The sequence below is a fragment of the Siphateles boraxobius genome, unplaced genomic scaffold, assembly GCF_051911475.1.
Source record: "Siphateles boraxobius isolate OS27281-9 unplaced genomic scaffold, OSU_SipBor_1 119, whole genome shotgun sequence".
NCBI lineage: Eukaryota > Metazoa > Chordata > Actinopteri > Cypriniformes > Leuciscidae > Siphateles > Siphateles boraxobius.
Window position 1 is genome coordinate 2,382,960 of NW_027508721.1, and position 18,367 is coordinate 2,401,326.

General features: G+C 39.4%; 3 protein-coding genes across 3 annotated transcripts in view; 1 reads left to right on the forward strand and 2 right to left on the reverse strand.

The window, feature by feature from the left end:
- chrna8 (cholinergic receptor, nicotinic, alpha 8) overlaps positions 1-13,325 on the forward strand; it is a 121,278-nt gene extending 107,953 nt beyond the window's left edge. The window contains exons 7-10 of the mRNA XM_077204106.1: positions 10,119-10,313; positions 10,434-10,520; positions 10,646-10,755; positions 12,740-13,325. Of these exons, the coding sequence (XP_077060221.1) occupies positions 10,119-10,313; positions 10,434-10,520; positions 10,646-10,755; positions 12,740-13,282 (935 nt within the window). The 3' untranslated portion in view covers positions 13,283-13,325. The remainder of the gene's footprint in view (positions 1-10,118; positions 10,314-10,433; positions 10,521-10,645; positions 10,756-12,739) is intronic.
- LOC143713118 (uncharacterized) overlaps positions 1-18,367 on the reverse strand; it is a 311,754-nt gene that overhangs the window by 230,897 nt on the left and 62,490 nt on the right. The gene's annotated exons all lie outside the window — the stretch shown is intronic.
- The window catches only part of dnah6 (dynein, axonemal, heavy chain 6), an 85,546-nt gene continuing 81,606 nt past the window's right edge, over positions 14,428-18,367 (reverse strand). The window contains exons 76-79 of the mRNA XM_077204027.1: positions 16,069-16,141; positions 15,756-15,907; positions 14,980-15,202; positions 14,428-14,657 (exon numbers count right to left, since the gene is read on the reverse strand). Coding sequence (XP_077060142.1) covers positions 14,554-14,657; positions 14,980-15,202; positions 15,756-15,907; positions 16,069-16,141 — 552 coding nt within the window. The 3' untranslated portion in view covers positions 14,428-14,553. The remainder of the gene's footprint in view (positions 14,658-14,979; positions 15,203-15,755; positions 15,908-16,068; positions 16,142-18,367) is intronic.

Genomic DNA, 18,367 nt, shown 5'->3' on the forward strand with positions numbered 1-18,367 from the left:
TGCGTCGTGGAAATCTCTTGAACTCTCGTCTCAGGCCCACAAGGAAGAAAAGGAATAGTCGAATAAAGTCGTTATTTATGGGGTTTTTTTCGGAAAAAAAAGTAGTCTCGTCGCTTGATAAACTTATAGTTGAGCCACTGTAGGCACATGGAATATTTAAACATGTTCTTTAATGACTTTCTGGGCCGTCAAGTTTCATTCCCTCAGGCAGCCTATGTAGCAGTGATCCACCTCTCAGATTTAATCAAAAATATCTTCATTTGTGTTCCGAAGATGAACGAAGGTCTTACGGGGTTGGTACAGCATGGGGGTGAGTAATTAATGACTTAATTTTCATTTTTGGGTGAACTAACCCTTTAAGAGCCATCCACAAGTCTAGATATGGCTAAATTCCACATAATGTCTACTACATGCCCCTATTATGTCTTTTCAAATATTACCTTTCATTCAGTGCGTAATATAGCTGTCTGAAGTTTTAAAGACCAAAGTGCACAACAAATAAAGTTATTTTGTCTCCTAAAAAAAAATAATCTACAGACAACGGCACCAGTTTGTTTTGTGGACCGGAGCTGTGGTGTGAAGTTGTTTTAAAGGGCTTGGATATGGGATCAATATCCCGCCAAATGTATTGCGGCCACGGATCAAAATATAATAAACGTGAATCTAAAAATAACAAGCATGAAAAAAAACTTTAAAAACATTAAAAAATATAGGTTTTACAAAACTTAAACTTATGTCCATGTTTTCTTTAAAATTGTTTTCCTTGGCTTTATTACTCTGTACTTTGCGCTCTCTTTCATTTTCTGCTCATAATTAATTTTTTTGTACGCTTGTGCTGTTTTTCTCTTCGCTCTTCTTTCCATGTTCTGTGGAAAGTCTAAAAAAGTCTAACGTCGCGAAACCCAAAAAAAACTTGTTATGAATCCGAAATACTTCGTGACAAAGTCCGAAATAAAACAAGGATCTGTATGAGATGCCTTTAAAAGATGGAGACGGCTGAAAACGGAGAAGAATTTCTGGACAGGTAACTAAGATTCATCTATGTTTGGCTAACTTGTACTTGATGTAAATGGACATTTCAAATATTCATGACAGTCGAACAAAGTTATGCATGTTCGTGCAAAGTAACGTTACGTTAGCTCATATGGAGGAGGTGGGTCATCGAATTGAAAAGGTAAGGAATTGTTTGGGTAATAAAAACGGCGAGTCGTCATTGCTAACATTAGCAATGCATTATCAGAGCCCGTTTCTCTGTTATTATGCTGAGACGCTGAGGAAAACAACATAGCACGCCCATTATTGTTTATCATGCAAGTTCTACAGCCAAAAATAAAAGAATGACATGTAATCTTTCACATCATATATTTTAGCGTTATGGACACTTACTGCAGCAGGGTAAGTTAAAAAATACAGCTGGTCGCTTTCACTTATAGCGTCAGCTAAATGAATAGGTGTATCTTTGATATCGGTTACACACAGTGACAGAGGCTTGTGCTTGTACTTACGTTAATGACAGATACCTACCGTTACAAGTTAGACTAACAGCTACTGTTCTAACAATGTACTGTCACAAACGAGCATACATCTTTACGATTATATTTGGCTAATCGCCATTAGTAAATTTTTGCGATATATATAATTACTTTGCAAAACATCTCTCATTTGAAGCATAAACATAATTAACAGAAAAAGCTTCTTGTAGCAGCCTACGTTCCTGCTGGATCCTGCAACCTCGAGTCAGGGAGGAGGGGAAGGGGATACATCGCTCTACATTAATTTGAAAGTGATTGCAGTACCAGTTTTGCCCATAATCTTACATACGGCTCCTTTAACCTTTAATGCACTGGCCTTACTTCTGGACCTGGCACCACGAGTGTCGATCTCCTCCGAGCACCCAGGTTCTTGTAAGCGTTAAAGCGTTTTAAGGTTCTTTGAGCGTTAAAACATCGCTCTACAGTAATTTGAAAGTGATTGCAGTACCAGTAAGCGTTGTAAGGTTCTTTGAGCGTTAAAACATCGCTCTACAGTAATTTGAAAGTGATTGCAGTACCAGTTTTGGCCACAATCTTACATACGGCTCCTTTAACCTTTAATGCCCTGGCCTTACTTCTGGACCTGTACCACGAGTGTCGATCTCCTCCGAGCCAGACAACAGTGTTTCATTAAAGAATTCCTGATTTGAACGAGCAGTTTGAATGAATGACTCACTCACTGACTCATAAAGACAGTAACTTGCCACCACTTACTGGTGAAAGTTTTACTTTCATATTTAATCTATGACATGGAAGGGCAATGTCGGTCCTCCTGGGTGCAGAGTTTAGCTCCTCCAACCCTAATCAAACACACCTGAACCAGCTAATCATCATCTCTAGGATTATTAATACTGCTAGGTTTTTATCGGAGTTGACGCTAAACTCTGCAGGACAGCGGCACTCCAGAAACGATTTTACCTATCCCTGATCTTTTCAATAATTTTCATGTTGCTGTATTAAAAAATGAATCAGAATCAGAATCAGAATCAGAAAGAGCTTTATTGCCAAGTGTGCTTGCACACACAAGGAATTTGTTTTGGTGCTGAGGCTTCCAGTGGACATATACAAATACAACAAGAAACATGAAACATAATACTACAAATTATAAGAATAAAGAATAAAAATATAAATATATGAGAATAAAAGTATCACAGTTGGGTTTAGTCAGAATAGACATTTCCAGATTTACAGATTATGAACATATATTTACAGTGTTTTGAGTATTATAAATAAATAAATCTACATATAAGTATCACCTGAGTTGTAGGATATTGCACTAAACAGTGGGAGTATTGCACTTAAAGGCGTATGCCTTGGGAGGTGTGTTAACTGTTCAGGAGGGAAATGGCTTGTGGGAAGAAACTGTTCCTGTGCCGAGATGTTCTTGTGGCCAGTGATCTGAGTCTCCGTCTTGACGGTAACAGTTCAAACAGGAGGTGTCCAGGGTGAGTGGAGTCTGTGATGATTTTACCTGCTCTCTTCCTCACTCTGGAAGAGTACAGGTCCTGGAGGGATGGCAGGGGGGCACCAATGATCCTCTCTGCAGTCCGGACTGTGTGTTGTAGTCTCCTGATGTCTGATTTGGTAGCTGAACCAAACCAGACAGTGATGGATGTGCATAAGACAGACTCAATGACGGCTGAGTAGAACTGAATCAGCAGCTCCTGTGGCAAGTTGAACTTCCTCAGCTGGCGAAGGAAGTACAGTCTCTGCTGGGCTTTTTTTACAATGGAGTCAATGTGATTGTCCCACTTCAGGTCCTGAGAGATGGTAGTGCCCAGGAACCTGAATGACTCCACTGCTTCCACAGTGCTGTTCATGATGGTGAGTGGGGGGAGTGCTGAGCTGTTCCTCCTGAAGTCCACGATCATCTCCACTGTTTTGAGCGTGTTCAGCTCAAGGTTGTTGTAACTGCACCAGGCAGCCAGCTGTTCAACCTCCAGTCTGTAAGCAGACTCGTCACCGTTCCGGATGAGACCGATGACAGTGGTGTAGTCAGCACATTTCAGGAGCTTGACAGTGGGGTCTTTAGATGTGCAGTCATTAGTGTACAGGGAGAAGAGCAGTGGGGAGAGAACGCACCCTTGAGGGGCGCCAGTGCTGGTGGTGAGAGTCCTGGATGTGTGTTTCCCCAGTCTCACTCGCTGCTGCCGGTCCGTCAGGAAGCTGGTGATCCACTGACAGATAGAGGATGGTATGGAGAGCTGGGTCAGTTTGGCTGTGAGAAGATCAGGCATGATGGTATTGAAGGCTGAACTGAAGTCCACAAAGAGGATCCTTGCATATGTCCCTGGTCTGTCGAGATGTGGCAGGATATAATGCAGTCCCATGTTGACTGCGTCATCCACAGACCTGTTTGCTCTGTAAGCAAACTGAAAGGGATCCAGCAGGGGTCCAGTGATGTCCTTCAGATGGGCCAGCACCAGTCTTTCAAACGACTTCATGACCACAGACGTGAGAGCGACAGGTCTGTAGTCATTAAGTCCAGTGATTTTGGTGTTTTTGGGGACAGGAATGATAGTGGAGCTTTGAAGCAGCAGGGAACTTCACACTGCTCCAATGATCTATTGAAGATCTGTGTGAAGACCGGGGCCAGTTGGTCAGCGCAGGCTTTTAAACAAGCAGATGAGATGCCGTCTGGGCCTGAGGCTTTCCTAGTCTTCTGTTTTTTGAAGACTCGGCTCACGTCCTCCACACAGTACTTAAGCTCAGGTTGGATGGCAGGAGGGGGGAGTGGGATTGCAGGAGGTGATGGTGAATGTGTGAAGTGCAGGTTAGAGCCGGTGTGTGGTGTGAATGAGTGCTTTTCAAACCTGCAATAAAATGAATTTAAATCGTCAGCCAGGTGTTGATTGTCCACAGATCGGGGGTATGATGACTTGTAGTTAGTGATGTTCCTCAGGCCATTCCAGACTGATGATGGGTCGTTAGATGAAAACTGTTTTTTCAGTTTTTCAGAATAGTTCCTTTTAGCAACTCTGATCTCCTTTGTCAGTCTGTTTCTGGCCTGGTTATACAAGATTTTATCCCCACTTCTGTAAGCATCCTCTTTGGCATGACGAAGGTGTTTGAGTTTCCCAGTAAACCATGGTTTATCATTAGTGAATGATAAGAATGTCCTGGTAGGAATGCATGTATCCTCACAGAAACTTATATATGATGTTACAGTATCTGTGAGCTCATCCAGATCGGTGGTAGCAGCTTCAAAAACAGTCCAATCAGTGCAATCAAAGCAGGCCTGTAGATCCTGCTCTGCTTCATTAGTCCGTCTTTTAACAGTCCTTAACACAGGTTTAGCTGATTTCAGTTTCTGCCTGTAGGTCGGAATAAGATGAACCAAACAGTGATCAGAGAGCCCCAAAGCTGCCCGTGAGACTGAGTGATACGCATTCCTTATTGTGGTGTAACAGTGGTCCAGTATATTACTGTCTCTTGTGGGACATGTAACGTGCTGTCTGTATTTTGGTAGTTCACGGGAAAGATTTGCTTTGTTAAAATCCCCAATAATTATTAGAAGAGAGTCCGGGTGCCTTTGTTCCGTTTCAGCTATTTCTTCAGCCAGCTGTTGTAGCGCCGCGCTCACGCACGCGTCTGGAGGGATGTAAACATTCACGAGAATGAAAGAGGAAAACTCCCGTGGCGAGTAGAAAGGTTTGCAATTAATGAAATGGGTCTCTAAGTTAGGAGAGCATATCTTGTTCAGTGTTGTTATATCTGAACACCAATTTTCGTTAATGTAGAAACACAATCCACCACCTCTCGTTTTCCCCGTTAGCTCCGCGATGCGATCCGCTCGGAACAGCTGGAAGCCCGGCAGATGTATTGCATTGTCCGGTATGGCTTCACTCAGCCAGGTTTCAGTGAAGCACAGAGCAGCAGAGTTAGAAAAGTCCTTGTTAATCCTTGTGAGGAGAAGTAGTTCGTCCATTTTGTTAGGAAGGGATCGGAGGTTCGCAAGATGAATGCTGGGGAGTGCAGTGCGCAGGCCGCGCTCGCGGAGTTTAACCAGCGCGCCTGCACGCTTCCCGCGTTTGCGTCTGACCGCGCGTTTGAACAACACCGCTGCCCCTCCGACGAGAATGTCCAGCAAAACGTCTGAATAATCAAAAACTGTATAGAAGTTTTCTGGTGTGTGTTTCCTAATGTCCAGTAGTTCGTCTTTGGTGAAACTGATAGGAAACTAATGACTAAACACAGGACAAACGAACAAAAACAACACAATAGCTGGAGAGCTCCACACCGAGGCAGCCATCTGCGGCGCCATCTTGGATTCGCCCTATATTTAAAACATTGAAGCTATATTTAAAACATTAATCCTAAAGTTATATGCAATTATGTAGCTATGTAAATGAGCACAATAACTATGTGATAAATCCCTGCATATCAAATCCACCTGGTTTCTTTAATCTCCTCTGTACACTATCATTTTCATTAATCTTTTGTCAAATGGTACATCTAGTCTAGAATTAATTTACCAGGCTACCTAGGCTATATGATCGCTTAACAACAACAATTAAGAAAATATTTGAGGATGGTGTATTTAACTGTAATGGATCACCAGGTAGGCTGTGCGGGGTTTTCTTCTTTTTCAAAGGCTAACGTTACGTTTATTTTAAATTTTAGTTGTTGTTGTTCTTTGCTTTACATACTCTGAACTGTACCACAAATGCCTTTGTATTAGGGTGTATTGTACACCCTTTGTATTAGTACATTGTATTGTACTATGCCTTATATAAATAAATAAAGGTAGGCTGTGTGTAGCGTTGAAAGGTCAAAGTCCTAAATTCTTCAGACAGTTAAAATGGCCATTTTTAACTTAATTTTTGCAAAAAAATGTAGTGTTTCAAAACTGCATGATGTGTTAGAGCTGCCTTAGCATATTAACATCATGAGCCAAGTATTGTTTAACACCAATTACCAGTGTGCGCATTAAAATGTAGGCTATCTCATAAAAGATGAATTTAATTATTTGTATATGTCCAGAGTTCACATAGCTTTACTGCTTAAAAGTCCTTGTAAAGTTTAAAATAAACTGTTGTCTTCCCCTGAAGGAGTGAGCATCAGTAGCGTAAGTCGCATTGGAGTGACGTCAACTCCCCTCTTCGATTGATTGGCTAGAGGAGGAGCTGTCAATCTAGAACTAGTGGACCAATGGTGACGCTTAAGCCCGCCCTAATTTACATTAAACTCAAACTGCAACATTTGGAAGACCAAGTGCAGAACATGGAAAGAAGAGCGAAGAGAAAAACAGCACAAGCGTAAAAAAAAATTAATTTTGAGCAGAAACTGAAAGAGAGCGCAAAGTACAGAGTAATAAAACCAAGGAAAACATAATTTTAAAGAAAGCATAACCACAAGTTTAAGTTTTGTGACAAATATTTTTGAATGTGTTTAAAGTTTTTATTTATGCTTGTTATTTTTGATTCACGTTTATTATATTTTGATCCGTGGCCGCAATACATTTGGCAGGAGAGTGATACCATACTTGGATGGCAGGGCCAGACCCTTTAGTGTTGTTGCCTTCCCTGCCGAGAGATACCTCACAAACGTCTCTTCCATAGAGGGCATCTACGTATCCATGCTCAGGCATTCCTTTGATGTTAGCATAGTTGCCATGCCACTTTTATATGTGGCTTTATATTATAACAGGATAAAATAACATTGTTATATAATATGTGTGAAATCTTTGTATTTGTGCTACATTATAGGGTGTTTTGAACTAATATTAGAAATATAAATTTAGAAATGAATATTTGCGTGCATGGCGCAGGTTTTCTAATCTCATAATCTGGTCGTGTTTAGATGTTTAATCTCTCTGTTTCTGTCTCAGTCTTTCATTTTTACGCTTCCATTGCCGATGTGACCCAGGGTCTGTTCGACAGATGGGGTCCTGATGGTAGTTGGCAGTGCTTTGGCACTGATTCTGGCTGGCACCAATGGCCAGTTGGGTGCCAAGGTTGTGCAGTGACACGGGCAGTCTGTGAATGGGCATTTTTAACACCACAGGGAGCCACAAATTTGCACACACACACAGGCGCAATCTACTGATCACTCTGTTGCACAAAAGTGTAAACATCTCTGATAAATAACAAGAATCTTTCCACATCTTTATATGCGTTAATAGGTTGTTTTCCCTGTTTTTCCATTTATCTGACAAATTTGTCTATCATTGTTAATGGAAGTGTCCCCACCCCCCCCCCCCCCCCGACCCCCCCCCCCCCCCCCCCTTCAAACACACACAAACCACATCACTCAGGTATGTCTTTTGTAATCAGTTAAATGACTCAAACCAGCCATTTGCTTTGATGTGATTGTCTCTGAGTGCCATCACAATTGTGACCAGCGTGAAATCCTGATGAAAGCTCTTCATCCGCCTGCCTAGTTTGATTAATTACAATTTTGATTTCATTTTTAATCAATTGGAGAGGAGGGCTGTCTGACCCGGACAGATCAAGGCTGTATCATTTGCAACATGTCATGTCATTGTTTTCCTTTAGTCTTGCAACTGGTAGAAATAAGGCTTATTTCATGAATCTCTGAGTTTAGGTTGACTTTTAAAGGGATAGTTCACCCAAAAATGAAAATTCCATCAGTTATATTCTCACCCTCATGTTGTTCCAAGCCCGTAAGACCTTCCTTCATCTTCGTGACACAAATGGAGATATTGGCAGTGGCTCAGTGGTTCATGTAGGTTGTCTACTAACCGAAAGGTTGGTGGTTCGATCCCCGGTTCCACCTGACCTACTGTCGTGGTGTCCATGAGCAATACACCAAACACCTTGCATGGCTGACACTGCCGTCGGTGTATGAGTGAGTGAATGGGTGAATGTGAGGAAATATGAAAAGCGCTTAGTTGGCCATTGGGTCTGTTAAAGCGCTATATAAATGCAGTCCATTTACCATTTACTATTCTTCAGGGATTGACACTTGTTCCCCGAAAAGTTATTAAAGACATCGTTAAAATAGTCCAAGTGACTACAGTGGCTCAATCCTAAATTTATCAAATGACGAGAATACTTTTTGTGCGCAAAAAAACTAACAAAAATAACGACTTTATTTCAACTATTAATTTCCTTCTCTGTGGGCCTCAAGTCAGTTCACTAGTGTAATGGCGTAAGCTTCTGTTAAGGTACGTCACGCGCATTACACACATGACCAGCGTCGGCCAATAGAGAGCCTACGTGTGACGTAGCTCTACGCAATCACACTACGTTAACTGACTAGAGGCCAACAGAGAAGGAAATGAATAGTTGAAATAAAGTAGTTATTTTTGTTTGTTTTTGCACACAGAAAGTATTCTCGTCGCTTGATAAACTTAAGATTTTGAGCCACTGTAGTCACTTGGACTATTTTAACGATGTCTTTAATAACTTTTCGGGGCTGGCAAGTTTCAATCCCTTAGAAGCCTATGGAGGAGTGATCCAGCTCTCAGATTTAATAAAAAATATCTTAATTCATGTTGCGAAGATGAACAAAGGTCTTACGGGGTTGGAACAACATGAGGGTGAATAAATACTGACAGAATTTTCATTTTTGGGTGAACTATCCCTTTAAGGTATATTATAGACGACATTGATGTGTTTTTTATCATTAAAATTTGGGTTAGCCTTGTTTGACTATTAGGCACAGAATTATTGAATTTGATCTGTATTGGAGACCACTGTAGGATTAAGTGGATTGCATTGCAAAAATTAGGGAAAAGGAAAGCAAATATCCGTTTTGTGACCACCAGTTCAAGGAGAAGAAACAGAATAAACAAATGGCCGATTCTTGTGTTTGCTTTAGATTTAGTAAAAAACAACAAAAAGTTTTGGGAAAAAATGTTTTTTCGGTTTTACACTTTAAAATGTCATGAAGATCCTGTCTGTGATTTTGTCCTGTAACAAATATGCTCGTCTTAGCTGACAGCCTCTATTTTAAAAAAGGCCTATCTAATTTATGTTGTAGATGAATCACTTTAAAGTCCTGGCTTAGCTTTTGCCTTAAACCACTCTGCTGGCTGCCTTTTTAACTATACTTTTTTAAAAAATTTTAATCAAATTAAATGTTGATCATCCTCAGGAAATCAAACAAAATATCGTATGAGCTGTTTTTTGTTTTAACGGTTTAAATTTTACTTTAAAATGTGGTTCAAAATCATGATCTTGAAATCGATTTTTAAATAAACAACTGAATTTAACAGACAACATGTATCAAATAAAATAAATTGGCAGAAGGAGTATAAGGGTTGCATTCAGTAGGGTATGGAAGCCTTTTTCTGCCAAATTTCAGTAAAAAAAATTCCATACTGTAAGTCTAATTACGAAACTATTTATTACTTAGCATCTCATTATATTGAAAAGATTCCCAAAATGACTTTCTAGTAATTGTGAATCAATATATCGTAAAAAAAAAAAAAACTTAAAACAGCCACTTTTCTTGCTACTGTATGTTAGACGATATCTAATAGTTGGATTGACTAAAACATGGGATTTGTGCCTTTACTGCTTCATAAAAAGTAATGGGACACCAGAATGTACTGTATTTGTGGAAAATGCCTGCTGTTGTACGACATAAAACTGATTGCGTTCCTTTGTGTTTTGTCAGGGGTCCCTGGGAAGCGTAATGAGCTGTATTATGAGTGCTGTAAGGAGCCTTACCCTGATGTGACATTTACAGTAACTATGCGCAGGCGAACATTGTACTATGGTCTGAATCTGCTCATTCCTTGTGTGCTCATTTCTGGCCTGGCTCTGCTCGTTTTCCTGCTGCCAGCTGATTCTGGAGAGAAGATATCACTGGGTAAGATAAACTTTTTTACCATAATGATAAACAATATGACCATAATTATGCACTTTTATGTATGAAGGAATGACATTATTTTATTCTATACTTACTTTTTCCCCTTTTCTTGTCTGACAGGTATAACTGTCCTCTTGTCATTAACGGTCTTCATGCTGCTGGTGGCTGAGATCATGCCGGCCACCTCTGACTCAGTTCCTCTCATAGGTAAGTTAAGGGCTTCATTCAAATTGGAAATTGTACTGAATCTCATGAAGAACTTCTTCGTCGTTGATGTTGTTTTAGACAGTATCTGGCCGATTTAAATGGTTGTGTCTTCTTTGGCTCTGTAGCTCAGTACTTCGCCAGCACCATGATGATTGTGGGCTTGTCAGTTGTTGTCACTGTCCTCGTTCTGCAGTTTCATCATCATGATCCACAAGGGGGAAAGATGCCAAGATGGGTGAGTGAAAACTCTTTCAATTGAGTAGTTCCCTTTTAAAGTGGACCTCAACTCTGCATCATCAGCATGACAAATGTCTGAAGCAAATGTGTAAACGCAACACTTTTATTGGCTGATGACAGTCCATGACATTAGGACCTAAGGACACACATTGCGTTATGTGTTTGGGTGAGGAGCATGCGCGTTTGATTCTCAAGGGATCTGAATGCGCCCATTGTGAAAAATTCACATTGAGTAAGCTGTTTGCACATGATCCTATTTTCAAGAGACGGGCTCTGTGGTAGCCATGACACAGTGGAGACTGAAGTTGTAGTGATCGCAGGTTGAGGTGCCTGAGGAGTTTGAGAAAGTATGGCTCTCTCGCGTTCCTCAGTCACTGGCTTGATTGATCTGCTGGATCAGGATGTACAGTCTCTTGAATCTTCCGATTCAGCAGATAGCATGTTTCTGGCACCATCCAGCCAGGATGAGGCGGATGTGGTTGAGGAGGGCGAGGATATCACTTGTAGTGAGCCCACTCAGCCTGCCAGCCCCACATATGAGGAGTATTGGAGGCGAAGGGGCACGCAAGACAGGAAATTGCTTGTGGCAGACTTAACAAGCGGTTCCTGTCAGGTCATAGCCGCCCCGCTCCAATGAGCCTTCCGTTTATTCCTAAACTTCACACCGACATGAAGTCATGGAGCAAGTCATATTCAGCTCGCATCTATCCCTTTCAGCATTAAAATTATTTGAATTCCATCTTCTTAGTTTGCCTCCCTCCACAACCACAGTTGGGTTTTAGGCATATTGGCTCCCTTTAGAGGAATAGACCCGTTTAGTTGACCTTGGTAGTAGACAATGCTAACTAGTTAAGGATGTTTGCATGGGGGGTGTCCTTGCTTGTTTTCTGACATCTCACTGTTTTTTGTGCATTATGTTTTTTAAGACACAGTGTTAAGAAGCTAAACTTTTAAAATCATATATTGAGACCATGCACTTTTTTGCCATTTTGCTGCAGTGTGTCTTGGATTTTTAAACAAAAAAGAAAACAAATTTTACAGTTAGAAACATGCAATGAACTTGCAAACATCACCACTCAAAGTAAATGGAGAGATGGGGGGCGGGGGGGCTCACGCCCCTGCCCCTTTTGTCTCAAAATGTATTGTGCCCTTTTCTGATATTTGTAAATAATAATAATTATTATTATAAATATTATAATAAATGAAACGCACACACACCCTTGCCACTAACAATAATAATACAAACACATATCAGATTAAAAAAAATTTGGCGGAGAAGTGGTAGGCGGAGTTTCCTTTGCGAGGATGCGAGTTATTCTTAACTACAATAAAAGTATAACTCGATTTCAGACGCATTCTGAGTGACAATGTCATTCGTTTTTATCCAAGGAATAAAAGTGCAAGGGGAAATACATCTAACAGGTAGTTTAATGAAATCTTAAGTCCATGTCCAACTCTAAATTGTGAGGAACTTATATCTTTGATTTCATAGTAACGCTTTACAAAAAGGTTAATTTTTTTCATTACTCATGTATGAACTAACATGAACTAACCATGAGCAACACATTGTAGGCTATATCTTAGTTAATACTACAACTCTAATAATTGTATCAACATATTTTCTTAGAATGCCAAGGAAAGAAAGAATAAAAACAAAAAGAAATCAAGAGGTAATAATTTTTTTTATTTAGTGCCCTTTTTGGTCCCTCCGCCCCTGCCCCTGAGGAGGTCTGTGCACGCCACTGATCCTCAGCTACTCTTATGAGAAGAAAATCTGTCTGGTGTTTCTTATTTGGTTCATGTCCAGTGGGACGCACCTGCCGCTTGAAGCGTCTGAATTTTTAACACACAAACCTTTAGTGGACACTTTCTCCCATAATGACATATATTGATTTCATTCAGCATATCATAATAAAGAGAGGAATGTCTTGTTCACACATCTGAGCGCTTCATCTTTAGCAGATTCTTCCTGTTCTTCTTAGGTGCGCGTGATCCTGCTCAACTGGTGCGCCTGGTTCTTGCGCATGAAAAAGCCGGGCAAGGAAAGCAAAGCCAACAACAAATATGACCACTCTCCAGCGCACCATGCCAGCACCAGCAGCATTCAGATGGGGATAATGCCCGGTCAGCCGTCCTCTACCAACTCAACCACCAACGGTCACATGAACCTGTACTTCGGCTACCACTCCATTGAAAGTGCTTGCTGCCCACCTAGCAGCGACTCCGGCATGTCTTGCAGCGTTGGTCGAGTCGGCGGATCGCCAAACGAAGAACAGCGGGAGGCAGTGAAGGTGTTTTCAGGTGAACAAGAGATCCATCACATCCTGGCGGAAGTGATGTACATCGCTCAACGATTCCGTGACCAGGATGAGGCAGAGGCAATCTGCAGCGAATGGAAATTTGCAGCAGCAGTCGTGGATCGGCTCTGTTTGGTGGCGTTTTCACTTTTCTCCATCATCTGCACCTTTACCATTCTCATGGCCGCGCCAAACTTCATTGAGGCAGTCTCGAAAGACTTCACATAATTGCAATAGCGTTGCATTTTCTTTTCTTGTTTTTAAAGATATATATATATATATATATATATATATATATATAAAAAAAATGTTTTTTAAAACATGTGATTGAGTGTGAGAAGTGTCTACCACCAAAGTCGAGTCCTTCCTCTAATCGTTCTGAGATCAACGTGAACTATTGTTACAATAATTAAGATTTAAAAAAAAAACTTGTCAAAGTTGTGTATTTTTTAACTTTTCAAACAAACATACAGACCCCTGGACAAGCTGTTTGGGTGATATTGTATGTCTTTATATACTGTATTTGGGCTGAGCACTTGAGGGTTGGTTTATGTAAAGATAAACCAGTGTGACAACACTTTTAGACACAGCTATGTCTGTGAAGTTTATGTGAAATATAAACAACCAATCCCATAATCGCTTTTGGAAGTATGTTTCTCTTCATTTCTTGGCTTTAGTAATATTTTTGACAATTTAATATTGTTAGAATGAAAAGTTATCACTGAGCTGTAATAAAATTCGTAAATTTTAGCAAACGTTTTCTTTATCAAAGCAACAATAACCTATGTTAACTGTAGAATTAATAAGCTCTGTAAGTGTCATCTGTGGTGAGCAGGACGAGGACGAGGGCCGTGGGAGAATGGCGCGAGGCCGGTGGCGTGATTAATAATGAGCAACACTGGCCTCGCGCCATTCTCCCACGGCCCTCGGCCTCGTCCTGCTCGCCACATCATCATTTTTACATTTTTGTATAAATAAATATTAGTTATTAGTGTGTTCAAATCTCTCACTTGTGTCCAGTTTGTCCACGTAATCAGAGTGTCATTATTTTGTCACTTCATTCTGACCCTGTGCTCTGTTGTATTATGTAAAAATACTATGTAAACACTGTGGATATAAGTAATTTTGTTAGAAAATATTAATTAAAAAAATAAAATAAAACAATTTAAAGTTCTAGGTGAATCCATGTATTTGCATAAGTACTTCTTGGCATTTAATTCACACTTTCTGGATATTGTGTATGTGGCTGTGTTATGTTTACCTACAGTAGTTTTGTTCCACTTACAATTAGTATTTCTACTACAATACATGTATTCTAGGTGCATTTATTACTTTTAAAGGGGAAGGGAAGAGAAAATCAACATTACAGGTCATTTTGATTTATAAATCATTTTTAATGTTTAATGTTTTTTTTTAAATTATTCTTTACTGTTACTTGTGCTCAAAAACACTACAAGCTCTGTTGAGAAATGATCTAAAGTCGCGAAGTAAAGCTTTGCTTATTCATTGAGTTGGCAGAGTAATGCAGAGGCTTTTGAGATCCAGTAGTCACTGGGCCGATTGGATGGCAACATCACAGTTACCACAAAATTTGTGGAGTGTCCTAATAGACAAAACAAAAACATACAATTTAATAAAAGAAAAAAGTAAAAATATCATAAATAAGATAACATTTCAAAGCTAAATTCTGATACTAATGGTTTAAACAACTGATTTTTTAAGCCTTTTTTAAGTTTTAGCCTCAGAAAAAAAAAAAGAAGTGAATTGTGGGTTAAGTACCTGCATTGTAAACAAAGGTAATTGTGAGCAGAAGTTTAAAGTCTTAAAAGATTTTAAAGATTTAAAGTTACAATTAACTTATTTTTATTTTACTCTGTGGCTGGAACAGGATAACTGTTTAAACTTCACAAGACTCATAAACTGACCTGTAGTTGACAGAGTTCCAGCACGAGCAGAGGTCTTGTACAGTGGTGCCTCGTAGAAGGTGGACTCAGGAACATAGTTTTGCTGAGGTTCAAAATGCACCACCGGCAGCACGGAGTTCATCACCCTTGACAGCGCGTCTTCAATAACCATGTTTATGTCATCCCAGCGACAAGCATCCATGTACATCCCATGAACCAACACACCATCTTCCATGGAGGGAAGCTACAAAGGCAGACCATAACATATTGACACTTTGAAAAAATACTGAAAGGCTGGTTTTAGAACTCACATTTATCTTGTTGTCCTTCGAAATATAGGACTATTCTGTGTTTTTTGAAACCCATTAACACTTTTGTTCCACAAGGATGCATTAAATTCATCAAAAGTGAAAGTAGAAGCATTTATGATGTTGCAAAAATTTCTATTTCAAATAAACGCTGTTTTTTTTTTTAACTTTCTATTCATCAAATAATCCTTAAAAAATCCTGCATCACTGTTTCTACAAAAAACATTATATTTTACAATATTACATAAGCATAAGCCAAACCCAAACGTCTGAACGGCAGTGTAATTCAAAGAGGAAAATCATTAAAAGGTAAATTATGATTGTTATTTGTGCTTAAAAAAAGGACGTCAGCAAAAAATTAAAATGATATCCCTTGATCATGGGATGGTCATGTTTACAGTATATATATGTAAAATTTTTGTTGTAATCATATTCAAAAATGGGTGTTAAAATATCTCTGCAAGTATCCCTGCTTGTTTCCAAGCTGACCTCCTTGTCCATGTCAAGTTCCTTCCCTGGCTCAAGGCTTTTCAGAGCTTCAGTGACAAGAGTCTGGTCTCTGTACACTGGTACCACGTTGAAACGAAAATTCAGCTCATCAATGGGCAGGTTGTATTTACGTGCATGATTCTGCAGTGCACCTGTGAGACAGAACCAACTCTTTATTGGACAAAGGTGTTTCAAATGACATTTGAAAAATCCTGTATACATACGTTTTGATTCCACCTATTTTCTAGGGCCTAAATCTGTTTGGGATTTATTTATTTTCCAGAGCAGGTATTAATGCAAACTTGTTTCTTACCTGTGAGGAATCCTTGAGGGAAAAATAATCCAGAAATCCAAAAAGACTTGGGCTGACCCCTTGTGATCCAACTCTGTTTACACAACCACACAAACAACCAATGGTACTTTACAATCGTGTGAATTCAAAATGGAAAGAACAAAGGTCATTCAAAGTAAAGCAAAACAAAAATCAGCAAAACTACTCAACTTTTCCCCCTGAGGGCAAACAAAGTCAGCTCAAAGGTAAAGCCGACAGTCTTGGATCATTTCTATTTCAGAGCATGTGAAAAAATCAGTAACTAGAGGGTTGAAGGTTCTAGTTGATGGACACAACTACACACATAACCTAACAAAGACCCTTAAATCATACAGCTTGGGGAGGATATCAGGATAAGCTGATAAATAATAAATGCTTATATTAGTGTTGCATAGTCTTTGTAGAGAAATGGTTTACCTCATTTTCCCCCCAAAAAAGTTTTGTGCGAGAAAATGTTTTAAATTTTATTTATTCAGTGAAAATCTTGCCTTCTGGCTTAGCTCTCAAATCTCATTCACCCTCCAAACATTTAAACTTACTGCTTAGCAAGAAATTAGACAAGAATGTCAAGGAGATATGTGTGCATGCATGTTCTTCTTTACCTCCTACTTTCCCTGCTTTTCATCATATCATTCTGGAAGGCATTTAGTATAGCACATGAGTCATACGTAGACTAGTTTACTTCTTGTCCTTTTTGACAGCCCCATTTCCCATGTGCATCCATTATGTGGAAAAGAGCAGCTTGGAAATTGTTAAATATCTCCTTTTATGTTTCACAAATGAAAAAGTTGTACACAACCATTCAAAACGTTTAGATTTCAAAAAGTTTTTTGTTTTAAAAAACATTTAAATGAATGTTTATTTAGCAAGACTTCATTAAATTGATCAAAAGTGACAGTAAAGACATTTATGATGTTACAAATTGTTTCTGTTTTAAATAAATGCTGTTATTTTTTATCAAATAAACTTTTTTTTTAAAATGCATCACACCACAAAAATAGAAACATCAGAATATTACTGTTTTTATTGTTAAAATGAATGCAGCCTTGGTGATCATAATAGACTAAATCATAAAAAAAAAAAAAAAACTTAATGACCACAAACTTTTGAATGGTAGTGTATTTGTTTGGAACGATATGAGAGAAAATTATGACAGAATTTACATTTTTGTAAGAACTATATATTTGAGGAGAATAACAACAATGGGTAATTAAAGGGATAATTCACCCAAAAACAAAATTTCTGTCATCATTTACTCACCTTCAAGCTGTTGCAAACCTGTATGAGTTTCTTTCTTCTTTTGAACACAACATATGTTAAAGAATGTTGGTAATCAAACAGTTGTCGGTAGCCATTGACTTTCATAATAGGGGGAAAAAAATAGTATGGAAGTTAATGGTATGCCGTCAACTGTCTGGTTACCAACATTCTTTAAATATCTTTTGTGTTTAACAAAAGAAAGACCCTCATGCTGTTCCAAACCTGTATGAGTTTGAGTAAATGATGATAGAATTAAAATTTTTGGGTGAATTATCCCATAAGTTTTTTCTCTCATATATGGTGGGCTTATATTATGCAGTGTACCTCAGTCTATTCATGCTGATGTAGAGGAAAATTTATCACTTCACTGCTGAAATTTAAACTCGTCCAGCTACATATGCTGAGCCTGTTCGCCGAGTTCAGAAACACAAATTTTTCTGAAATTCATCCATATTAACATGATCTTATTGTGCGTGTCTGTGTGTTATATAACGGAGCACTCAGACCAGCCACACGGAACAGCGCATCCAGTCAGAGATAACAGTTTGGTGTGCCCATCAACCCGTGCAAGAGAGCAATCACCCTATGTAAGTGCCAGACAGTGAGGCGAGGATATACAGTAAAGAAACTCTAGTTGTTTATGTAGCCTGTTTGAGTGTGGTTCAGAATGGCTGTGAGTGTGAGCACCTCTGGCTCCATTCATGAACTATGATAACAACAGCACACAGCTCATATATCACTGGCCTTTACTGGAATCCCCAACCCTGAGGAAATTGTCCATGTACAATGTTAGTGAACCTCCTGAATACAGAGGAAAAAAGTGTGCGTGTGCGTGTGTGTGTGTGTGTGTGTGTGTGTGTGTGTGTGTGTGTGTGTGTGTGTGCACACATGCATGTGAGTGGACTCTTAAACCTAAGACTATTTTTTAGGCCTTGCCTTTTTGCTGGTGAGCCATGATGTATTAAAATGCATGATGCATTGCAAGTGCCATCTTGCACCTGGATGGTGATTTGTACCTGGA